The 24,139-nt window shown below is 46.1% G+C and overlaps 1 protein-coding gene across 1 annotated transcript in view; it reads right to left on the bottom strand.

The window, feature by feature from the left end:
- The window catches only part of LOC145395208 (paired box protein Pax-5-like), a 166,048-nt gene extending 142,556 nt beyond the window's left edge, over window positions 1-23,492 (bottom strand). Inside the window, exon 1 of the mRNA XM_080268897.1 lies at window positions 23,332-23,492. Coding sequence (XP_080125023.1) covers window positions 23,332-23,438 — 107 coding nt within the window. The 5' untranslated portion in view covers window positions 23,439-23,492. The remainder of the gene's footprint in view (window positions 1-23,331) is intronic.
- Between the last annotated feature and the right edge of the window lie 647 nt (window positions 23,493-24,139).

Below are 24,139 nucleotides of genomic sequence, written 5' to 3'. Positions count from 1 at the left end.
CTGTTTTCTTGAGGGTTCTGGTCTCCTTTAACTGAGATGTGTAAGTTATACATGCAGTGAACCAAGGCAAATTAAGAAAATAATAATAATCTTGACATCTCCTTCCTCCTCATCAGTTGATTCCTTCGCACTATGGCATAGTGACTTTGAAGCACATACAGTACAGGCTCTTACCTATGAACAGAGTAAAGAATCATTGAAACCTGTCTAAAAAACATTTCAACCTGACAATAAATCATGCACGTCAGACTGGGCTCCAACTTTTGCACCCACAAGTAAGCGAATAAATAACACAAAAGACCACAAGAGTGTACAAGAGTCACTAATATACAGTAGATCACCTTCACTTAGAGGACAAGGAGCCTTGGGTGGGACTGTCAACCACAAGGGGGAGCCGGATCCCTGTGTGTTTTATGTACTGTACCTGTAGGACGGCCCCACAGAAACAATTGCTTACATGTGGTCGACTGGACTGTTCGGCCAGACAGACCGGAGTTAAGCAACCAAAACAACAACGTTCATTAAGAGATAAAATTACTCCCAAACAAGGACCACATGAACATTTGAGGAACACAAGACTTCGCTTCACCAAAGGATTCGTCCCATCCCATAGTAATTATATGCTACGCCACCCCTCACCACAGAGAAGCAAAAAAAGAACAATTTCCTAAAACTGTACAGAGAGTCGAAAACTTCCCTCTTCCTCCACCCAACACTGCACTTCATAAACTTGCACACAAACACATAGCCAACACAGCCACTCAAAACCTTCAGCCAAGCAACGTCGTCCATGAATCTCCACCAAATACTCGCCCCCTGAGAAACTGTCCTACCCAAGGCGACACGAGTGAGCCAAGAGGGACTACGATGTGGAGGTCACCAATCGAAAAATATATACCTCACATGCAGTCCACTCTACCCTCACATTAATCCAGCCCCTTACACCACAATACACTCAGCTGGATTCCTTTAGTCAACCAGGTTCACGTTTCGATGAGCCAGGACCCACGACCATACCACGAACATGGCACGATGATATTCTCGTAGACGTAGGAGGTTCCCCGAAGCCTCTACTTTCTCGTGTTATTTCTGTGTGTGGGGCGTCAGTGCTTCGTATACGTTACTAATGGAAAATACGTCGTAGGCTAATCATTTCAGGCCTATAGTGTCTTATACTTTTGTTCGTGGTACGGAGGGATTTATTTTATTGTGAAGGGACTAGAGTAAATCCCCATTAAACCCTTCAGTTCCACTACTTTCATAATGCAGAGGTTTTAGTTCCACCGCCAGACGATTTTCCTCAGCTTAGGGAATACCTCTCGTGGTGGAAAGATAAACCCCTTCACTTCGATTACACCTTTTATTTTCTCTGGCTTACCCCCGACGACCTTGTTCGACCTAAAAAAGATAAATGACTCTAAACTAATATCAAATGCAAGTAACCCCCTCAGTACTCAATCTTGCTACCCTCAGACAATTTTATGCAGCTCTGGAATTATGCCCGACCATTTTCATCAACTCGTTACTAGTTATATTTATGCCTCCACATGATCATTACACCCCCGCTCGCTAAATAAGACCAGACGATACCTTTTCCTCGGTGTGTGTGTGTGTGTGTGTGTGTGTGAGAGAGAGAGAGAGAGAGAGAGAGAGAGAGAGAGAGAAGGTCAGAGGTGGATGGGTTAATCTAAGCTTCATTAAGGAGGCGATGATGTTGAGGTGGATGTGCTAGAAAGTGTGACAAGTTTGATGTTGATGAGGATGTGCCGGAAAATATGACAAGTATGATGTTGACGGATGTTCTGGAAAGTTTAACAAGTATGATGTTCACTTTGATATGATAGAAAGTATGACGAGTATGATGTTGACGTGGATGCGCTGGAAAGTATGACAAATATGATGTTGACAAGGAGGTACGAAAAGGTATAGCAAGTATGATGTTCACGCGGATTTGCGGGAGAGTGTGACAAGTATGGTGCTGACGGGGATGTGTTGGAAAGTATGACAAGTATGATGTTGATGTTGTTATCCTGGAAAGTATGACTAGTACCGTGAGATGGTTTGGCCTTGAGAAGAAAACAAGAGAAACAAATATTGAGTAGGAGTTTGTGTGTGAGTAGGGGAAGGTACAGTAGATGAGTATTTTGTATGTGAGTAGGAGACTGTATGTGAGTAGAACACTGTATTTGAGCAAGAGAATGTATTGCATGTGAGTATGTGAGAATGTATATGAGTAGTGGAGTGTATACGAGTAGGAGAATGTATGTGAGTAGGAGAATGTATGTGAGAAAGAGAATGTATGTAAGAGAATGTACGTAAGTAGGAAAATGTATGTGATTGATATGCAAGAGGAATTTAAAATATAAGACTAAGTAGCAGAGTGCAGGTGATTAATGATGATGATGATCAAATAAGAATGAAAGAGCAAAATAAACACAGGTCATGAGTGAGTTCAGTTTTCGGGTATTGGTGGTTGAAAGCTGCCGTGGAAACCTTTCATGATAAACTCCACAGCAGCTTCCACAGCCTGCCAATATCCTGTCACTCTAATTGCCGCGTTAAATACCTCAGGAACATCAAGACCGACGCCGAATCGCTCCCTGATACAGGCAAGATTTGTCCCCTTTTTCCCAATAAATCTAGCCCTGTTTCTCCCATCGACGTATACAAATCTTACGTGTTCCCCAACGCTGGTGTGGCTGGTGTGGCCTGCAGAAGGGCATGGTGTTTAGGAAAGCATTTTGATATCTGATGCAATTGTATTTTGTTCTGGTGTGGCCGGAATAGTTCTGGAAGGAGGGAGCCTCTCTTGGCCGGCTGAATCAGTTTGCCCAGGTTGTAGAATGCCGCCAAATTTTCTGAGGATAGGCTCAACTGCGGCATCTACAGCCTTCTTCTACCCGACCAGTGCTATAGGCTCATCGTTAGAATCCGGAACGTCTAACTTAATGCAGAACCCTTCTCGAATAAAGGCTAAATTTTGCCCTTTACGTCCAATAAATTTCCCCCTTTGTTTCCCACCCACGTATATGAATCGTACAGTATCTCCGGATTTGCCGGGGGTCGCGAGGGAAGTGGAACGGCACGGGGGCTGGGAGGGCATTGTGGAGACAGGGTGAGCCGCATTTTGGGCAGGTGGGGACGGCATTTTGCAGGTGGGAGGGAGGTTCTGCTGGTCCACCGCTTGATTAACCAGACTGCGTATCTCAGTACGAACTTCATTTTGCCACTGACTCTGATGATTTGTCATTTCATTATGTATGCTTTCATATCGACTATCCAGAGACTGATCAAGCTCTTGCTTAAGCAGCTTCTTCATCTCAGTACGAACTTTATTTTCCCACTGGCTCTGATCATTTGTAATTTCTTTCCGGATGCTTTCGTATCCACTATCCAGAGATTGATCCACATCTTGCTTAAGCTGCGTCATCTCAGTATATACCTTATTATCCCACTGGCTCTGATGGTTTATAATTTCGTTCCGGATGCTTTCGTATCTACTATCCAGATTTTTATCCACCTCGTGCTTCAGCCGGGTGTTCATCTCAGTACGTACCATATTTTCCCACTGGTTCTGATGGTTTATAATTTCGTTCCGGATACTATTCAGAGATCTATCCACTTCCTTCTTAAAAGGGGTCAGCATCTTTTGAATATCACCCAGACAGCTGCCCATCCCCTCCTTCACAATGCTAAGAACCATCTCCTTCACCTCCATCCTGTTCCTCACCAGCTCCTCCCTGAGGACGGTAAGAGCCCCGGAAGTGGGGGTGGCGCTGGAGGTAGGTAGGCGCTGGAGGTGGGGGTGGCACTGGATGTGGGGGTGGCTCTTGAGGTCGGGGTGAAACTGGAGTTGGGGGTGGTGCTGGAGGTGGAGGTGGCGTTGAAGGTGGGGGTGGAATTGGAGGTGGGGGTGAGGCTGGACGTAGGGGTGGCGCTGGAGGTGGGGGTGGCCTTGGTCTTGGTGGGGGGTAGAGTCGGGGAGGAGGCGGGGGTCTAGGCGTGGGTGTGGGCTAGGTCAGGCTGGGTCAAGGTGTCGGTCTTGGGGTCATTCCTCTTACCCTTCCTTGTCCCCAACACCTTACAAACACAGCCCAGCGTCTCAGGCACCCTTTGACCTCCCCCCTAAGACGCCTTCACGCGGCTGCACCAACCAACAGCCATGTCTTAGTTCGAACAAATTATTCTTTAAGATTTACTGAGCAATTTAGTGAAGGAAAACAAGTTAAGGTTTCTTCTTCATTAATTGAGTAGGAAACAGGGAAATTGAGATTGTGTGTCACCCTCCAAGACCTTCAGTTTCACCTCTCTCTCTCTCTCTCTCTCTCTCTCTCTCTCTCTCTCTCTCTCTCTCTCTCTCTCTCTCTCTCTCTCTTGATTCCCACACCGTATTTTCTACTGTGTCCTTATCTCCAGACGACCTAATTCGCTTCAGGGCAATCGTTTGGATCTGGAGGGCTGAGATGTTGCCTTATTTAACATCTTCAAGACGTTTCCCTTAACCTGAAGAAGCTACTTAACATCATTAGTAGTTGTAGTAGTGGTAGTAATAGTAGTAGTAACTCTAGATTCGTCTGAGATGTCGACCCAGTGGACTGCAGGCTCAAACTGTCTTCCTCCTGCAGTCCACGATCCTCCTCTGTGGGGATAGGGAGGGAGCTGAGGGACGTTTGTATAACCGGGCAGCTCCACAGCCTAGTTATATCAGTGCCACCACCTGAAGGCGCCCTCTCCAGACCAAGTGGCAACAAAAAGTGTCCTGATACTGAAGAGGTTAACGCCCTCAATCTGGCTGACATCCTTTTTTAATATACTCTTGCTGATACTCTCTTCATTTTAAACTGGCCCAGATATTCGTATTTTGCGGGCTATTTCCAGCAGTTCGGTGGCAGAGTAAGATATGGCTACGGCTCAACATCCTTTCCATAGCACTTCTTCGTGACTTGCATCATATTCCAACGCTAATTCTTTGTTGAAACTCAGCGTTGTAGACGGAAAGATGGTAAGTTTAGATGAAGTTAAAAAGGAGAGTACACACACACACACACACACACACACACACACACACACACACACACACAGAAGCAGGCGAGAGAGAGACCACTTACTTAACAAGACGAACCAGAGTGAGAGAGAGAGAGAGAGAGAGAGACAGAGAGACAGAGAGAGAGAGAGGAGGAAGAAAGAAGAAAAAAAATGAGGACTGTATGAAGACGGGTAGCTTGGAAAAAGAAAAAATTTGAGCTGAAAGTGAAGGGAGGTGAGAGAGAATGGAATGGATGGGGGAGAGGAGGTTGAAGAGGGTATGGAGAGAGGTAGGGGGGGAAGATGAAGGGTGTATGGTGTGAGTGGAGATTGATGGGGTAGGGGGAGTTGATGGGGATAGGGAGGGAGGGAGGATGAAGGGGGCATGGGTGAGGGGGTGATAAGGACTGGGGGAGGGAAGGGGGTTGAAGGGGATTAGGGGGAGTGGATGGGGGTAGGGGAAGAGAGGGGGGTTGAAGGGGATAAGGGGGAGTGGATGGGGGTAGGGGAAGAGAGGGGGGGTTGAAAGGGAATTGATAGGGGTGTGTAGAGGAGGACAGATGGCGCCACGCAACCTCCATCAACATGCAAATTGGAATATACACTAAATTTTGAGGTTGAGTGACCATATCCGAGTGACACATATGTTGTTGTTTGGCTGGGTGTAAGTGAGAGGGGAGGGGAGGGGAAGGGGAGGGAAGGGGAGGGGAGGGGAAGCGGTAGATGGGGAGGGGGAGAAAACAGTGAGGGAAGCAGACAGAAAAGAAGAAGAGTGTAAAAAGGAAAGAGAGGGTGAAAACAGAAGATGAAGAAGAAGGAAGGAGAAGAGGACAGAGAGAGACAGAGCAGAGGAGAGGAGATGGAAAGAGAGAGGAGAAGGGGAAGAGATGGAGGGAGAGGAGGGAAGTGAACAAGCAGATGAGAGGAGGGGAAGGATGTAGAAGAGATGGAGGGATGGAGGAAGCGTAGGACAGGAGGTATAGAGAGAGAGAGAAGGGGAAAGAGGCAGGAAAAGGGACAGACAGACAAAATCGACAGACAGAAAGATAATGAACAATAGACAGAAAGGGATAGAAATAGTAAGTGTCTAGAAAGGCGTAAGATAGAATAAGAGAGACAATAAAATAAATAAAGGAGACAGAGAGAGACGAAGGACAGAAATGGAGAGAGGGGGAGACAGAATCGGAGGCAGTAAAAGAGACTCCATCTATTCCTCTCTCTCTCTCTCTCTCTCTCTCTCCCACCTCCCTGCCTCACTCCCTCCCAATATTCCATACAACAGTTGGCCAATTAGTAAATTAGGCGACATTAACACGATGAGATGAGGACTGGCGAAGGGGACGAGAGAGAGAGAGAGAGAGAGAGACCCTTTATTGGCTATACGTCTATTTACTTCGCTTACGTCCCCCAGCTACTTCCCTATCCCCCGAAAGAGCGATGGTTGACTGAGAGAGAATGGCAACTTAGACCTGCAGTCCATCAAGTTCACATTTCAGATCAGGCCACGACAACAGAACAGCAACAACAATGGTCGAGTGAGTGCTGGAAGGGACGCCCTCACGCGATGGCACCGACATAACCGTGCGGCGCCTCTGTCCGGTTATGCTAATGCCCGTCAACTTCCTCCGTGCTGTACGAGGGGAGGACAATGTATTATATGATGAGGACAACTTCAGCCTGCAGTTCACCGGGCTCACGTCCAGATGAGCATGGGGACATCGAGAAAGGTCGTGTCTTCTCTCATTTTAGGCCATATTGCCAGGTGTATCCGGTGCTGCCCGGGCCATATCCTATTATCGTGCATACTGGCATTGCCCGGGACCCTGAATGGCCACTCCCCTTGTGTGAGAAGACCCCTGGGGTTCCATTTACCCAAAGGAACCTATGTTCCTCCTAGGGCCCATTTCCCCAGGGATGTATTCCTCATGGATCTACTCCTACCATGGACCTATTTTTCCACTACCCACACACCCACCAACTCTTTCCACCCACCCCATCCGCCCTGTCCACCCCACCAACCCGTCTACTCATCCAACCCATTGCAGCTAATATAACTGTAGAAGCAAATCTGAGGGGCACTCAGTGGAGCGCATCTCTCCGACAAGGGCAACGTAATTTCCAAACCACTCTTCATAATGGGTTAGGATTTCTCACCATTGATAAAGGTTTCGCAAAAAGTGTTTTCCGGATCTAGAATCCGAATAGGCCACAAAATTTGGTCCAAGTCTCTCTTTTAGTTTTTCAGTAATCCTGCCAACAGACAAACAAACAAACAAACAAACAGGGGTGAAAACATACTTTCCTCGTTGGAGAGAAAACTTTACGGTAATTGGCCACCATGTTTCCACCATGTTGACCTATTTCTAAATAGTTCAAATATTGGCCATCAGGGGCGCCACTTTAACAACTGCAAAGTTCACATATAAGTCAGTCGTAAATAGTGACACCTGTTAGAGTTGTTTAGAGAGTCCTATATGCAGCCCCCTCGACTTCTATGGAGGACAGACAGACACGCAACATTCTCTTTTACATAGATAGATAGGTAGATAGATTTATGTCAGACGTTTGTTTTACCTACGAACGCGTCACAGCAGCTGAAGTGTAAATATCTGCATTATTAACCCTCCCATTCCCTGGACGCCAATAATAATGTCATTCAGCTGAAGCCAAACGACTGTATCCACACTTGAGAGAGTCAGGGGAGTCTGCAGGAGTGCTGATGCTACTACCTATAACCCTCTCATGGTCAGAACAGCTCTGGTATTCCATTCCAGGTAACGTCAGCCGAGTTTCCTCATCTGTGAGTGAGTCAAGGGAGCCTGAGAGTTATTTTCTTTCTATCTGTCTATATACTTTCTATCAGTTTGTTTCTGCCTGCCTGTCTGTCTGTCTATTAGGTCACTTTGTCTCATTAGTTTGTGTCTGCTTTCAGTCATTATCAATCTCTCTCTCTCTCTCTCTCTCTCTCTCTCTCTCTCTCTCTCTCTCTCTCTCTACTTAGCTGCCTACTGTTTATCAAAATCTCGCTGTCTGTCTATCCATCCTTCCATGTATCTGTCTATCTCTCTCTCTATCTGTCTATCTATGTGTCAGTCCATCTGCCTATCAATACATTATCTACTAATCTGTGTCTGTAGTCTATCTATCCATCTTACTATTTATCTATCTTGTGGCCTCCCCCTTCAGGAGCTGACTGGAAAAAGATGCAGAGCTGGTGTCAGAGAGGTCAGTGGGGGAAGAGGGACGTGGGGACTGGGTATATCAGGAGTAGATAGGGGGAACTGTGCACTCCTCCTCTCTCATCTCCAGCCTCTTATTAGTCAGGAGAAGACGATAAGGAGGGGAGAAAGGCAAGGGAAAGTGAGAGAGAGAGAGAGAGAGAGAGAGAGAGGAAGGGAGGGAGGGAGAGAGAGAGGAAGGGAGGGAGGGAGAGAGAGAGGAAGGGAGGGAGGGAGGGAAGTCACATAGAAGTACTCCAAGATGTCTAGTTATAAGTAAAAAATCTGTGTTTACGTTAACTTGTAAATAACACCCTAGTAACATAACTGCTCTCATTTAGCACTCTGTTTACTGAAGCGTCTGACTGATCTTGCTTGGGTGAGTTTGTGCGTGATTCTAATTAGGCGTGTCTCGCTGTGCACCTGTTTTTTTATATATATATAAAGATCCTAATTCTGTGATGCCCTGTGTAGAGATTTTATAAGTAAAGTAAGGATTATTTAAAGTGTCATTGCCTTTGATCTCAACCCTCGGAGACAGAAATATCCCTGCACAGTCCCTACGTCTCTCTGTCTATCCATCTGTCTCAGCAATTCTTCGATTTACCTATATATCTATCCATCTATCTATTTATATGTCCGTAGATAGATAGATAGATAGATAGATAGATAGACACGTATGAATAGGTATGTTTATATGTCTGTTCTTCTTAACGTTTATAAATCTTTCTGTCTGCCAGTCTATCAGTCAAGCAATGTATCTATCTATTTATCTATCTGTCTGTCTGTCTGTTCGTCTGTCTGAGCCCATCCTCCTGCCTATCTATCTGTTTATATATCTATCGGAAGCGTCATAGTTTAGTGAATGTTTATCTATTGCACGTATCTACCGGAGGTGCAATAATCTAATGAATGCGATACATCCATCCATCCATCCTACCATCTATTCATCTAACTATTCATCCATCTAACCATCCATCTACCCATCCAACCACCCATCCAACCAACCACCCATCCAACCATCCATCCATACAACCATCCATCCATACAACCATCCATCCATACAACCAAGCATTCATACAACCATCCATCCATACAACCATCCATCCATACAACCATCCATCCATACAACCAACCATCCATACAACCATCCATCCATACAATCATCCATCCATACAACCATCCATCCATACAACCATCCATCCATACAACCATCCATCCATACAACCATCCATCCATACAACCATCCATCCATACAACCAACCATTCATACAACCATCCATCCATACAACCATCCATCCATACAATCATCCATCCATACAACCATCCATCCATACAACCATCCATCCATACAACCATCCATACACCCATCCATTCAACCATACATCCATACATCCACCCATCCAACCATCCATTCAACCATACATTCATCCATCCACCCATCCATCTTTCCCCTCTTCTGACCATCCATCCATCCATTCATTCAACCATCATGCAATTCGGCACTCAGTCAGTCCACCCATCCATTCATCCAACCATCCATTCATAAACCCAATCACTCATCCACCCAACCAGCCAACCATCCACCTACCGGAGCTAATCTTGGAGAGAGAGAGAGAGAGAGAGAGAATATTGGCTCATAATGTCTTCCTCAGTATCATTCCTATGTTTTATTAATGACACCAGCAAAGAGGGTTATTCTCTCTCTCTCTCTCTCTCTCTCTCTCTCTCTCTCTCTCTCTCTCTCTCTCTCTCTCTCTCTCTCCTTTATTTTCTCTTATCCCTCTCCTTCTGCCTCTTCCTCTTCCCCTTTTTTTCTCCCCCCCTCACTTCCTTCCTCTTCCCCTTCCTCCTTTCTCTCCTCTCCCTCTTTAGCTTCCTCCCTCCCTCTATTTCTCCCTCTCTTTCACCAACCCTTGGCCCTTCCTCTCCCCCTCCCTCTTCCTCTCTCCTTCCTTCTCTCCTCTCTCTCACCTCCCTCTCTCCCTCTCCCTCTCTTTCTCTTGTTTCTTCCTCCCGCACTCCCACTTCTCTTCCTCCTCCCTGCCTCCCTTCCTCCCTGTCTTCCTCCCTTCCTCACCCTCACTCCCTCCCTCTCTCTCTTTTTCTCCCTCCCCCCTGCCTCCCTCCCTCCCCTGACATATAATGAAGGAGAGTGATGAGATAATCAGACACCATTATTTTCCACCATCTCTCTCTCTCTCTCTCTCTCTCTCTCTCTCTCTCTCTCTCTCTCTCTCTCTCTCTCTCTCTCTCTCTCAAATATATATGGATGATGAATGGGTGGTTGGATGGATGGATGCTTGGATGGGTGGATGGACGATGGATTATTGGATGGACTGTCAGAGGAAGCGAGGGAAGGATGGATGAATGGATGGATAATTTTACTGAATGATGGATGGATGAAACAAAGATAAATGAATAAACGATTGAATGAATGAAAGAAGGAAGAAAGTAAATAAAGAAAGAAGATGAAAGAATGAAAGAAAGACATAAAAGAATAACAGACAGACAAGATAGACTGAGAGATGGATGGACAACAAGGGTAAGGGAGGGGGTGGAGAGGGAGGGGAGGGGGTTGGAGGAAGGGGAGGGGAAGGGGGAGGGGGCAGAGGACATCAGAGACAAGACAGTGACAGAGGGGGTAAGGGGAGAGGGGGAGGTGGGTAGGGGGAGGGTAGAGGGGGATAGGAGGGGACAGAAGCCACTCTCATTCCAAGATTATTCCCTAGGTACACGTCCACACTCACGTAGGTACACACACACACACACACACACACACACACACACACACACACACACACACACACACACACACACACACACACACACACACACACACAAAGACTAAAGCACCAGTCGAACAGGGCAGTACAATCGGCATTATTGTTTCACCAGCTATTTAAACCTGAGCTTCTGACCATCTTCCTTTACTGACGTGAGTGTAATAATAATGATGATGATGATGATGATAATAATAATAATAATAATAATAATAATAATAATAATAATAGTAACAAGCCGGTAGGCGAGGATGGTCAGCTCTGAGTGGACCAAGCCTGTCAGCGACCGGAAGTGAGTCTCGGTATGAACATCAAAAGTCATTTCTATATGGAGGTACTCCAGTGCTACATTCCACCCAAGATTCATGGCCCTGGCTTAATAATCTTCGGACCCTTAACACTTTGAGCTAGCATGTCGCAATCTTAGCTCTTTTGATACTTTCTACACTTGACTACCTTTGACCCCTGACGTTGTGGATATAAATCATGCATGTACGAAGCACACTTGTAGAACTCATTAATGTCTATAAGCATGCAAAGCTTTATTCGATTCCATCCACCCACTGTGGAGCTAGGGGACATGAAATTAGTGGAATGGCCCACCAGAGGTACAACTTCTAGGTGGCGCTGCCAGCGACTGGAAGTGAGTTTCAACGCGAAAGATTTTTGTATGGAGGTACTCCACTGCAAGAATCACGGCCCTGGCTTAATAATCTTCGGAGCCTTAGAATTTCGCACGAGCATAGTCATGATCTTAGCGATTTTCACCGTTTTTGCATTTGATGACCTTTGACCGCTGACCTGGCCAATGTAGCACATAGGTGTACAGTAGAAAGTTGTAGTACTAGTCGATGTCTATAGGCATACAAAGTTTCATGCTATTCCACTGCCCCGCTGGGGAACTAAGGGGGCATTTTTTAAAACCAGTACTGGCTGCTAGGGACGCTGAGGCCAGTATTTGCAGGGTTGCCACTCGAAAACTAGAGGAGCGAGAGGAAAGTGGATGGCACACTGCTAATAGGGAATGACCTCAAGATTACGCCTAAAGAAGTCAGAGCTTTGTACGCTCATTAGTAATGCTTCTACAGCTTAAAACGTGAAAAGTACGAAAAAAGTGGTTTTCGGCCGTTAATAAGCAACGAGTAGTTTCCTAGCAACCAAAACTTTGTGGGCATAACCAGGCCATCAGCTGGTCATTGTGTCAAGGTTTGGTCAGAATCGATTAATTCTGAAGGGTAGAAGTGCCTGCCACAGTTAAACAATAGTACAAGAATACAAGAAAGAAAACGCGACTAACAACAAGAGCAGCATAAAGTTGGCCAGTGAAAATAATAATGAATGACTGGTCGTGGGGGGAGGGATTGTGGTGGAGGGTTATTATTATTATTATTATTATTATTATTATTATTATTATTTCTTTTCAGGCATCTGACTCTGGACACAGGCTAGTGATCCCGTTCCCGCAGTCCACTAACCCACCCATTAACACGCTAACAGAGGAAATATATGCACTGACACCCACCGTCTCTAATATGATAAGTTACGGATATCAAAGTTTGGTGTTGTGGTATTACCGGTAGCCTTTACATGTCACCCCTTGAACACTAATACCAACCATCTCTTACTGCAGTACGCTCAGGATGTGACCGCTAGATTATATGTACTGGGAGTCGTGGCAACCTTCACATCTCACCAACTGGGCACTAACACCCACAATATCTATAGGCAGAGACTCAAGGTATGTCACACTAAGATCTGGTGTTATGGTATTAGTAGGGGTGTGTTACGGTATGCTCATGGGGTCTATGGAAGGACAGAGGTAATGGTGATATCAAATTCAATTCCACAGTCAGCATCGGTCTCAATCTGCCACCTCACATCCCCGCCTCACCCCTGTAGCAAATCCACCAGCATCATCTCGTCCATATTTCACGTGTAATTTATATTATCTTAGCTTTCTTTGCCACTGCCAGCCTCGCATCACCGTCAAGCAGGAACCAACTATCCCATAACGCAGTAGTGATGATAGAGACGCCTTCAGGTGGTGGCACGAATATAACCAGGCGGCTCCACTGCCTGGTATACAGACCTCCCTTAACAACACTACCTCTCTGTTACCTAAAAAAAAGAAGTAGGTTGGACTGCAGAGATAACCTTAAGCCTGCAGTCCACTGGGTTCACGTTATAGATGAACCTGGGGCTGCAGCAAATATATTACGTTTTATTTTCACTGACAAAAATCCCTAGCCCCTTGTTGCTTAAATGATGGCCAAGCGTAGTCAGTTTCGAAAGCTGGTTTGACTAGTAACCAAGGAGACTCATACAAGCACTAAAAACTAAGGCGTATCAAATTTCACACAACCATGATTTAGCATTCAAATTGAGATAATGACCCAGTTCCGTCAGATAAAAACCAAATATGATACTAAATTCGTATACCATCTTCTCTTCGCTATCTGTCTTAAGTGGATTCGAACCCGCATCCATCCCACAACTCTCCACTGAATGCCGTAGAGGGCAAAATGGTACTACTGTTTTCTTATGATAATTCTTAATGGATGAGCGATGAGGGAGAGGGAGGGCGAGGATGGGAGGGAAGGAAGGAAGATTGAAGGGGAGGGAGAGAGAAAGATGTTTGTGTGTGCGTGTGTGAGAGAGAGAGAGAGAGAGAGAGAGAGAGAGAGAGAGAGAGAGAGAGAGAGACAGACAGACAGACAGACAGACAGAGTGCGAATGGGAGAGAGAGAGAGAGAGAGAGAGAGAGAGAGAGAATGAAAGTCAAAGAGAGGGAGAGAAAGGAAGGAGAAAAGGGAAAGGGGAAAATAAGGGAAAGGGAGGGAGTGACAGAGAAAAAAAGGTGAGAGAGAGAGAGAGAGAGAAAAAGAGAGAGAGAGAGAGAGGGAGAGAGGGGAGCGAATGCATTAGATTTAGAGTGGTGGTGTGTTGGCGTATTGGGATGTTAAATTGTCGATTAAATTGGATTATTAGAGAGAGAGAGAGAGAGAGAGAGAGAGAGAGAAAGTGATACCAGGAGAGAATAATGAGCGTAATAATGAGCAAGAGAGAAAAAGAATAAGTGTTTAAGCGTCTGTACCCAAGTGTGTGTGTGTGTGTGTGTGTGTGTGTGTGTGTGTGTGTGTGTGTGTGTGTGTGTGTGTGTGTGTGTGTGTGTGTGTGTGTGAGAGAGAGAGAGAGAGAGAGAGAGAGAGAGAGAAAGAGAGACGGAACAGACCCATTTTTGCCCCTGCGTTCCGGCCTGTGTTCCATCAACCTTATATTAAAGGGTCGTGTGGCGTTTGATTAGATGTGGTGTGGTGTAGTGTGGTGTGGTGTGGTGTGGTGTGTTATGTGTCGAATAATTTGTTGTGGTGTGTGGTGTGGTGTGGTGTGGTATGATGTGGTGCATTGTGGGGTAGTTTGTTGTGGTATGTGGCGTGATATGATGTGGTGTGGTGTGGTGTGGTGTGGTAAAGTGTGGTGCTGTTTATGGCATTGTGCTGTGTGACTTGCTGTGCTGTGCTGTGGAGTACTAGGGTGCTGTCTGTGGTGTGGTGTGGTGTGGTGTGGTGTGGTGTGGTGTGGTGTTGTGGTAGTGATAATGGAGATATTAGTGATGGAAAAATAATAATAGTAATAATAGTAGTAGTAATAATAGTAACAGTAATGCCAATGATATCAATGTGATGATAGAAGTAGTGATGATGATGATAATGCTAGTAGTGATGATAATATTAATGGTAGCAGACATAGGGCTAATGGAATGGTGATGGTGGTAGTTGTGGTAGCGGAGATTATGGTAATGGTGGCAATTGTGGTTATTGTGCGTATGGTAATGTTGGTTGTAATGGTTGTTGAGTGACTGGTAGGGAGGAGAGAGAGAGAGAGAGAGAGAGAGAGAGAGAGAGAGAGAGCGAGAAAGAGAAAGAGAGAGAGAGAGAGAGAGAGAGAGAGAGAGAGAGAAAGAAAGAGAGAGAGAGAGAGAGAGGAAACAGAATACTACAGACGCAGTAAAGATTTGGAAGGGGAATGGTGATGAGAGAGAGAGAGAGAGAGAGAGAGAGAGAGAGAGAGAGTGGTATGTTTTGATGGAGTGTATTCGTTGTGTTCAAAAGCGAGGGGGAGGGGGAGGGAGAGGGGGGAGAGGGGAGGGGAAGGGAGAAGGGGGCAGGAGGAACGTGGAGGGAGCGAGGGTGTTGTGGAGGGAAGGGGAGGGAGAGAAGGGGGGAAGAGAGAAAGAAGAGCGAAAGAGAAGGGGAAAGAGAGAGATGGAAAGAGGATGAGTGGAGAAGGAGAGGAAGAGAAGAGAGAGGGGAGAGGAGAGAGGAGAGAGAGCGCAAGGGTAAAAAAGAGAGAAAGAGAGAGACAGAAATGGGAGAGGAGAGAAGAGGAGGGGAAAAAGGATGGAGAAGAAGAGTTGGGGTAGAATTGGATATGATGAAAAGAGTGGAGGGCAGAAGATGGGAGAGAGAGAGAGGAGAGGAGGGAAGGGGAGAAAGGGAGAAAGAGAAGAGGGAGGAAGAGGAGGTGGAAGAGAGTCAGGGAAAAAAAGGGGGAGAAGGGAGAAGGAGGAGTAGTGAAAGGAAGGGAGAGAATTGACGTGGGGAGAAAGGGAGACGGCAGAGAAGAATGAGAGGGAGAGAAAAGGGGAGGAGAAGTGAGTTTGGAGGTGAAGAGATGTGGAATGATGTATTTAATGAGAGGAGAGAAGAGAGGAAACAATGAAATGAGGAAGAGGTGGGAGGAAGGAGGAAAGAGAGAGGGGAGAGGAAAGGAAAGGAGGGGATGTGATGTGAGGGGAGGGGGAAAGAAAGTCAGGGATATGGTATGAAAGAGGAAAGGGGTGGAAAGGAAAAGCGTGGGATGAGAGAGAGAGAGAGAGAGGGGGGGGGAGAGAGGGAGGGGGGAGGTAAAGGGAGAGAAAGAGGGGAAAGAGAAAACAGGGGGGAAAGGGGAGGGAATGAGAGTGAGGGGTGCAGTGCAAGGAAGCGTAACTGACCCCAACTTTTCCACCCTCCTCACACACTTGTCATCCGAGAATGATGTTACAATATAAATATATGAAAGAGAGAGAGAGAACCACCACAAAAACACAAAAAAGAACTCCCCAAAACAGCAGAAAAATTGTATATATATATCAAAAAACACCCCCAGCGTTCGCCATATTAAACAGAGGGTCATATATTTTTCAAACACGAGTTTTGGGACTACGAAAAAAAAGTGTCCAATGCATTTTTTTTTTTTTTTTTGGTCCATAATTTCGGTCTGTGACAAGCTCTAAAATTGGACTTCCATATGATAATCGATTAGTTGGTCTTTTTTAGCTGCTGTTTGTGGGTGAGATAGGTGAGTGTGAAGCTACGTACAGAATATTTTTGGAGTTATCAGGTAGAGGCAGGATTCCAGGGGCTTCAGTGGTGAGTGGATGGGAGTGTGGCCCATTCAACTGGATATTTGGGTCGTGTTTCATTCTCTCTCTGTCTGTCTCTCTCTCTCTCTCTCTCTCTCTCTCTCTCTACTCTGGGGTGGGAAAGCTCTGGATAATGACTATGATGATGATGATGATGATGATGAATGTGGATCTACGGTTGTTCGATCGGTAGGATATTCGTTTCAAGTCCAGGGTTCGATCCGAAACCGTGGCAGACATTGAAAGTGGGTGCTGGTGGTATGCCCTCTCATATGTTAGCAACCAGTCCGTTCTAGCAATGGCATTTTCACTAGCACCTCGCCCTTCAACCTCTGTCTCTTCGCCGCACTGTTGCATCTTTATCTCTTTTCTATCGCTTCTTCAATGGTCACTGCTCCTCTGAACTGTCTGCATGCATTCCTCCACCTCTACGACGGGCACGTAGCACCCGTCTAGCAGCAAACTCTCATCCCTTTTCTGTCCAACTCTCTAATGCAAGAGTTAACCGTTACTCCCAGTCCTTCATTTATGCAACAGGTCAACTCTGGAACTGTCTCCCTCTGTCTGTATTTCCTGCTGCCTATGATCTCTAGTCTTTCAAAGGCAGTGTGTCCAGGCATCTCGAAATGATCGGGTCTTGAATTTGGCTCTCTCTTGTATTTTGTTTTTCTCTTGGAGGGAACTGTTAATGTGGTCTCATGGCCTTTGGTTCCTTCTTCCTCGCATTAAAAAAAAAAAAAAAATTATGCGGAGTATGGCGATGTTAGAAGGATTTATGACACAAAATATGAGAGTTAAGTTTAATAAGCTGAATGAGTCGCTTAGGAAGAGGAGTTAGGGACTAGCTCTCTCTCTCTCTCTCTCTCTCACTGATACAGATAGATATAATGGTTACTCTCTGTGGAAGCTTTTTGGAATATCTGTCTGCTTATATATAGCCAGACGCCTTCATCTCGGATGGGGTAGCCACAAACAAATCGCCTCCACGTTGCTCCGTACTCTGTCATGGCTACCTTTCCTTCAACTCACACACTTCTCTCTCATGTATCTCTCCATTCCATCCCTCCATCTCATCCTCAGCCTCCCCCTCCCCTTCTCCCCTTCCATCTCAATTCCCCCAATTCACATACTCCTCGAACTCATTCTGACACCACTCCTTCACTCCACCCCACTCCACCCTCCTTCACTCCATCCCACTCCACCCTCCTTCACTCCACCCCACTCCACCCTCCTTCACTCCACCCTACTCCACCCTCCTTCACTCCATCCCACTCCACCCTCCTTCACTCCACCCCACTCCACCCTCCTTCACTCCACCCCACTCCACCACTCCTTCACTCCACCCCACTCCACCCTCCTTCACTCCACCCCACTCCACCCTCCTTCACTCCACCCCACTCCACCCTCCTTCACTCCACCCCACTCCACCCTCCTTCACTCCACCGCACTCCACCCCTCTCCACCCCACCTCACCCTCCATCACTCCACCCCACTCCATCCCACACCACCCTCCTTCACTCCTTCCCACTCCAGCTCTACATCCTTTCCACAGCACTTCCTCGTGACTAGCATCATGTCCTAGCTTTAATCTAATGCTACAGTTCAGCATTAAAGATGGAGAGGTGGCAATTTTAGGCCAAGTTAGAGTGAAAAGAGTATGGTAAGGAAGAAGTGGACATGTGATCGTCAAGAGGAAACGACGCTCAGGGGTCCATCCAATGTTCAGCCTCGGATATTGCAATAGCTCAAACCCGGTGCATCGTTTCATCCCGTCGATCACATACTTAGGGCTAGTGTGGCTGCACACTTATGAAAATCTTCTGTTTATATCTCTCAAGCTTGTGTATTTTCGCCTCAGGCCAACAGATGGAGTTTCCGTGAGCGTTTCCTGTCACCTGCTTGGGTACTATTTTCCTATCACATTTCTCGAGATTAGAGTATCGTCCTTAATCCCGTAAGGGGTGGCCACAAATAAATTGCCTCCATGTCGCCCTGTCCCCTGCCATTTCATTGCCCTGCTCCCAGTTCACACCCTCCTCTCTCATATACCTCTCCACTCCATTCCTGCATCTCATCCTCGGCTTCCCCCTCCCTCTCCCCCCTTCCACCTCACTCACATACACTCTCCTCGTCAGTCTCTCACCCTCCATCCTCTCCACATACAGTAAGAAATATTGACAAAAGTAAGGGTGTTTTTATAGCCTGACAGTTGGCTGTTGAACGAGTACTGAATCTATGCTCTGTTCACTTTAAATTAGCCTGTGATTGTCATTTTCCCATCCTGAATGTTAGTTAAAGCCAAAGATTAACACTAGGATATGAGTCTGGTCACGAGGAAGTGCTATAGAAAGGATGTGCAGCTACAGAAGTGTGTTGTTCTGTTCTAGAGCTACGAGTTAACAAGATGATCAAACTGTAACATCAGGTATTGTCCTCTTAAATTAGATGACATATTCTGCTCGTATATTTTTGCCAACCTCTTTCATTATTTTTTTAAATCGAAGGGGAGATTTTCTGAAGCTAAGCCCTTATTGAAAAGCTTTATCTGACTTTCTAACCCCTCAAGTCTCTCCTGAATATAATCGTCTGGAGGTGGCAAGATTGCAGAGGATATAGGCCAGTAATATTTTTCTTCTTCTCACACAGCTGGAAATCTCACCTGCTTAACACCTTGAATACAGTGACGTCTTTTTTTTTTAGTTTATTTCTCATCAACAGACAATTTTATTCAGCTTTGGGATGATGTAGTGAAGGGATTAATAAGGTCTCTCTCTCTCTCCCTCTCTCTCTCTCTCTCTCTCTCTCTCTCTCTACCATGAGGTTAATAAAATCATCTGTAAATCGAAAGAATGAAATAGTGAATATGTTACTCACTCACCCACAGCTTCTCTTCTCCTAACTCTGCTTTTATCCCTCTATGTCATCCCAAGCCACCGTACCCCATATACTCCTAATCCTTATCACTCTATCTCTCTTCTTATCTACCTCTCCTTCTCCTCTTATCTCCCCTCCACTTCCCAGATTCACTTTTTCTTCCACACACCCCTGCCTCACCCTACCATCCTCCCTGTCTCACCCTGTCAACTTCCTTGCCTCACTTTCCTCTCTCCCTGCCTCATCCTGTCACCCTTCCTGCCTCACCTTCCTTGCCTCACCTTACCAGCATCCCTGCCTCATCCTGCCACCCTTCCTGACTCACTCTCCACCTTCCCTACCTCTCTTCCTCCCTTGCTTCATGCTGTTCCACTCCTTCCTTCCTCCCTGCCTGACTCTGCCACTTTCTTTGTCTCCCTTCCTCTCTGCCGTTCTCTCTCCCTTCCTCCCACCTATTTCACCCTGGTCTACCCTCCCTGCCTCACCCTGCCTCGCCCTATCTCCCTCCGCCTCACAATCGCGTCTCGTCTGGGATCGGAAATGATATAAAAACAAGATGACGGAATTATTCATAGTGGAGAAATTATAGTCTCTGTCTCTTCCCTCCCTGCCTAACCCTGCCTCTCCCTGTTCTCCCTGCCTTACCCTACCTCTCCCTGTCATCCCTGCCTGTCCGCTTCATCTTTTCCCTCTTGCCTCTCCCCGTCATTCCTTCCCCTCTCTGCCTTTTCCCTTCATTCCTACTTTCCCTGTCTTTCTCGGCCACTTCCCTTCATCCTTGCTCCTCTCCCCTTCACCCTGCCCTCACTTCCCCACCTTGCCCCACCCTGCCTCTCCCTCCCTACCTCACCCTACCATCATCCCCGCCCTCCCTTCCTCTCCCTGTCCTTCCTGCCTCTCCCTGCCTCACTCTGATTCTCTTTCCCCATCTTTCCTGCCTCACTTTACCACCTCTCCTGCCCTCCCTGCTACATATCTCCATGCCTCACCGTACCCCTACCGCTGCCTCACCCTACCACCCTCCCTGCCTCTCCCTGTCTCACCCTTCTAGCTGTCCCTGTCTTTATCTCACTCTGCCTGTCTTCCCTGCCTCACCATCCCTACCTCACTCTGCCACCCTCCCTACCCCACCCTGCTCCCTGACTTATAGGACCTTAATTTACCCTGATTCACCCCTGCCACCTCCCCTTCCTCCCCTGCCAACCCTACACACTTGCCTTTTCCCCTTAGTCCCCTTTTCTGTCTCACCCTGCCAGTCCCACCTCCTTTCCCCTACTACTTTCTCCTCTCCCTGCCAGCCTTACTTCCCCTCTTCTAGCCTCCCTGTCAGCTCCTATGCCCCTCCCTGCCAATCCTACTCTCTCTCCTCTACCGTCTTTCCCCTGTCAGTCCCTACTTCCTCTCCCCTCACTCCCTTACCCCCGCCAACCATATTCCCTCCCCTCCCCTTCCAACCCTCCCTCCCCTCCGTCTTCCCTGCCACATCTCTCCTTTCCTCCCCTCCTCCCCTGCCAACACCATCTTCAGATACCTTTCTCCCCCCCTTCCATTCTCCTCCAATTACCCCTGCCGACCCTGCCTGTAGTGTGTGTGTGTGTGTGTGTGTGTGTGTGTGTGTGTGTGTGTGTGTGTGTGTGTGTGTGTGTGTGTGTGTGTGTGTGTGTGTGTGTGTGTGTGTGTGTGTGTGTAGACGAAGACATCACCACCATGACCATCTCACACACACACACACACATGCATGCATTTCTTCCCTTTCTGTCCTTGCTTTTAGTTGTTCTAGTTAGAGACAGATAGACAGACAGAACAGGATCGTGACAGAGAGAGAGAGAGAGAGAGAGAGAGAGAGAGAGAGAGAGAGAGAGAGAGAGAGAGAGAAGAACTTTAGAACTTTCGCCTTTACAGGGAAAAACTTTTTATGTGAAATAATTCGCCAATAACTATATATATTACCGTATGTGAGCACCCAGTGAGGAGAAGAATATATACCCTCTTCTTTTCACGCCATCGTTTTCAACACCACTCGTCCTATCACCGTCCAAGCCTTGATAACTCACCGTCCTAAGCTGGGAGAGGCTTGGTATGTTTCGCTGCCCATAGATAAGCTCTTTGATAGGCTGCGTCAGGGAGGAAAGTGATGGATGTGGCCTCAATGTTCAATAGATTTAGTGGAAATAGTAGGCTAGTTCTTGTCCCTGCTTCTATTTTTCTTTCTATCTATGGCCAGGCGCCTTTAGGGATGTAAGTTAGAAATCTACCCTTGAATTTAGAAGACTATGGCAGCCTAGATCAAAGGGAATGATGTTGTATTGGCTGTTACCATTTCTACTATTATTATTGTTATTATTATTATTATTATTATTATTATTATTATTGTTGTTGTTGTTGTTGTTATTGTTATCATTATTATTATTATTATTATTATTATTATTATTATTATCATTATTACAGTTATTAACATCATCATTACCACCGTCATCTTACCGGGACCATACGTATTTCTTCTCTTCACCTTCCTAGTTGGTTTTGACTTAGTGCACTGAAACAATAATAGATATGTACCTAACTTAGCAGCTTCATTGAGACCCAGTGTTAGAAGGATATTGGTGGTGGACGCATTAATTTTAGAAGCATAATGGAAAAAGGGTGGAGAGACAATGTTAGAGACAGGATGAAGAGACGTGGTGTTAGAAAGAGGAAGGGGAAGACGTAGTGTTAGAAAGAGGAAGGTGAAGAGACGTAGTGTTAGGAAGAGGAAGGGGAAGAAGTAGTGTTAGAAAGAGGAAGGAGAGGACGTAGTGTTAGAAAGAAGAGGAAGAAGAAGACGTAGTGTTAAAAAGAGGAAGACGATACAGTGTTAGGAAGAGGAAGGGGAAGAAGTAGTGTTAGAAAGAGGAAGAAGACATAGTGTTAGAAAGAGGAAGAAGAGGTAGTGTTAGGAAGAGGAAGGGGAAAAGACGCATTGTTAGAAAGAGGAAGGGGAAGACGTAGTGTTAGAAAAAGGAAGAAGACGTAGTATTAGAAAGAGGAAGAAGACAGTGTTAGAAAAAGGAAGGAGAAGACGTAGTGTTAGAAAGAAGAAGAAAAAGAAGAGGCAATGTTAGAAGCATAAAGGCGCATTCTTAGAGGCAAATATCATGACTGTCTTTACCGTGGATGCTTTACTTTTAAGAGAGACGCCGTGGATGGTTTACTTTCTAAGACGTATATTAAGGTACAGAGACGCCTTCTTAGAGACGTTAAGGTAGAGAAACAGAGTCCTAGAAACACGCAAAACTAACTAGAGGACATTTTAGAGCTGAACAAAAGGCTAGAAAGACGTAAGGATAGAGGTATATTGAGATGGACAGACATTGTGGATGGGATTAGGATGGAGAGAAGGAATGCTGGGGAGTCTTCGCGTAGAGACACATAAAGTTACCTGAGAGTGTTACGGAGCTGGTGGAAGAATGGAAATGATGCATTGCTGGAGACGTGTTAGGATGGCGAAACGCAAGTGGGATGAGTAGGATGGAGAGACATTTTTAAACTGTCCTTACCTCGAGAGAATTTGGAAGAAAGACTAAAAGAAGCAATGTTAGAATGAAGAAGTAGAAAGACAAACTCCTTCTTAGGTTTAAGGTGGAGAGACATATTCTAAAAGTAATAATCCCCTGTAAAAAAGATCATTCTCTACTTACCTGGAAAATATTTTAGACACGGAAGCAAGATGAAAAGATGCAGTGTTACAAGGAAGAAGAAAGACGCATTTTTGGAGAGGCGTAAGCGATGAAAAGCAGGGGTACAAGGAAGGAAGGAAAATTAAAGACGCATTTTTTAACAAGGTGTGAGAGATGAGAGATAGACGCATTCTAGAGACGTAAAAACAATCTCAAACTTACCTCGAAAGTATTTTAGCATCCATGAGACACCCTGTACTGGCGTGAAAAGTAGAGGTACAAGGAAGGAAAAAGAATGACGCATTTTTTAACAAGGTGTGAGAGATGAGAGACGTATTCTAGAGACGTAAAAATAATCTCCAACTTACCTCGAGAGTATTTTAGAGACGCATCCATGAGACACTCGGAGCTGGCGTGAGATGTCGCATGGCCTGACCCCGTTGTGTGCCAGTTCCACTATTCTCTGGCGAACCATGTCAGGCAGGGGGCGCCCATTGACAAACACGCCCCCTAGTTGGTTCACCCCTCCGTGGCCTGGTGGGGTTGAGAAGGGGGTTAGAGGGGTGGACTAAGGAGATTCAGAGGGTTTAGAGGGTTCACGAGAGGGTTTAATTAGGGAGGCTGACAAGGGAGGTCGATTAGAGGGGTTGAGAAAGGTGGTAGATTAGGGAGGTTGAGAGAGGGAGGGCTTAGAGTTGATAATAGGGTAGATTAGAGAGGTTGAGAGAGAGGGGTTAGGGAGGTTGATAAGGGGTAAGGAGGTTGATAAGAGAGAAAGCAGATTAGATTAAGAGGGTGGATTAGTGGGACTGAGAGACTGAGGTTTGGAGGATTCGATAAGGGAGGAAGTAGATGAAAAGGGATAGACAGGGGGTTCAGAGGGATTGATATGGGGTACATCAGATGGGGGGGGACATACTGGAGGGGTTGAGGGAGACGAAGAGGGGTTGAAAATATGGGAAGGGGAGTTTGAGTACCATAGTAAGGCTTCAACTTTCTCATCTTACGTCGTCTCTAATAACTATAGCTCTTTCACCTTAACTTGTCCCAGATTTTCGTCCTTTGTAGCTTATTTCACGTAGTTCAGTGACAGGTAAAGATAGTGCTGCAACTCTACATCCTTTCCATAGCACTTCCCCGTGATTAGCAGAATATTCGAGTGTTAATCTATTGTTG

This window comes from Coenobita brevimanus, chromosome 30, assembly GCF_032717465.1.
Source record: "Coenobita brevimanus isolate Jiangsu-jjx chromosome 30, ASM3271746v2, whole genome shotgun sequence".
Taxonomy (NCBI): Eukaryota; Metazoa; Arthropoda; class Malacostraca; order Decapoda; family Coenobitidae; genus Coenobita; species Coenobita brevimanus.
This window is presented reverse-complemented; position numbering and strand designations above follow the sequence as displayed.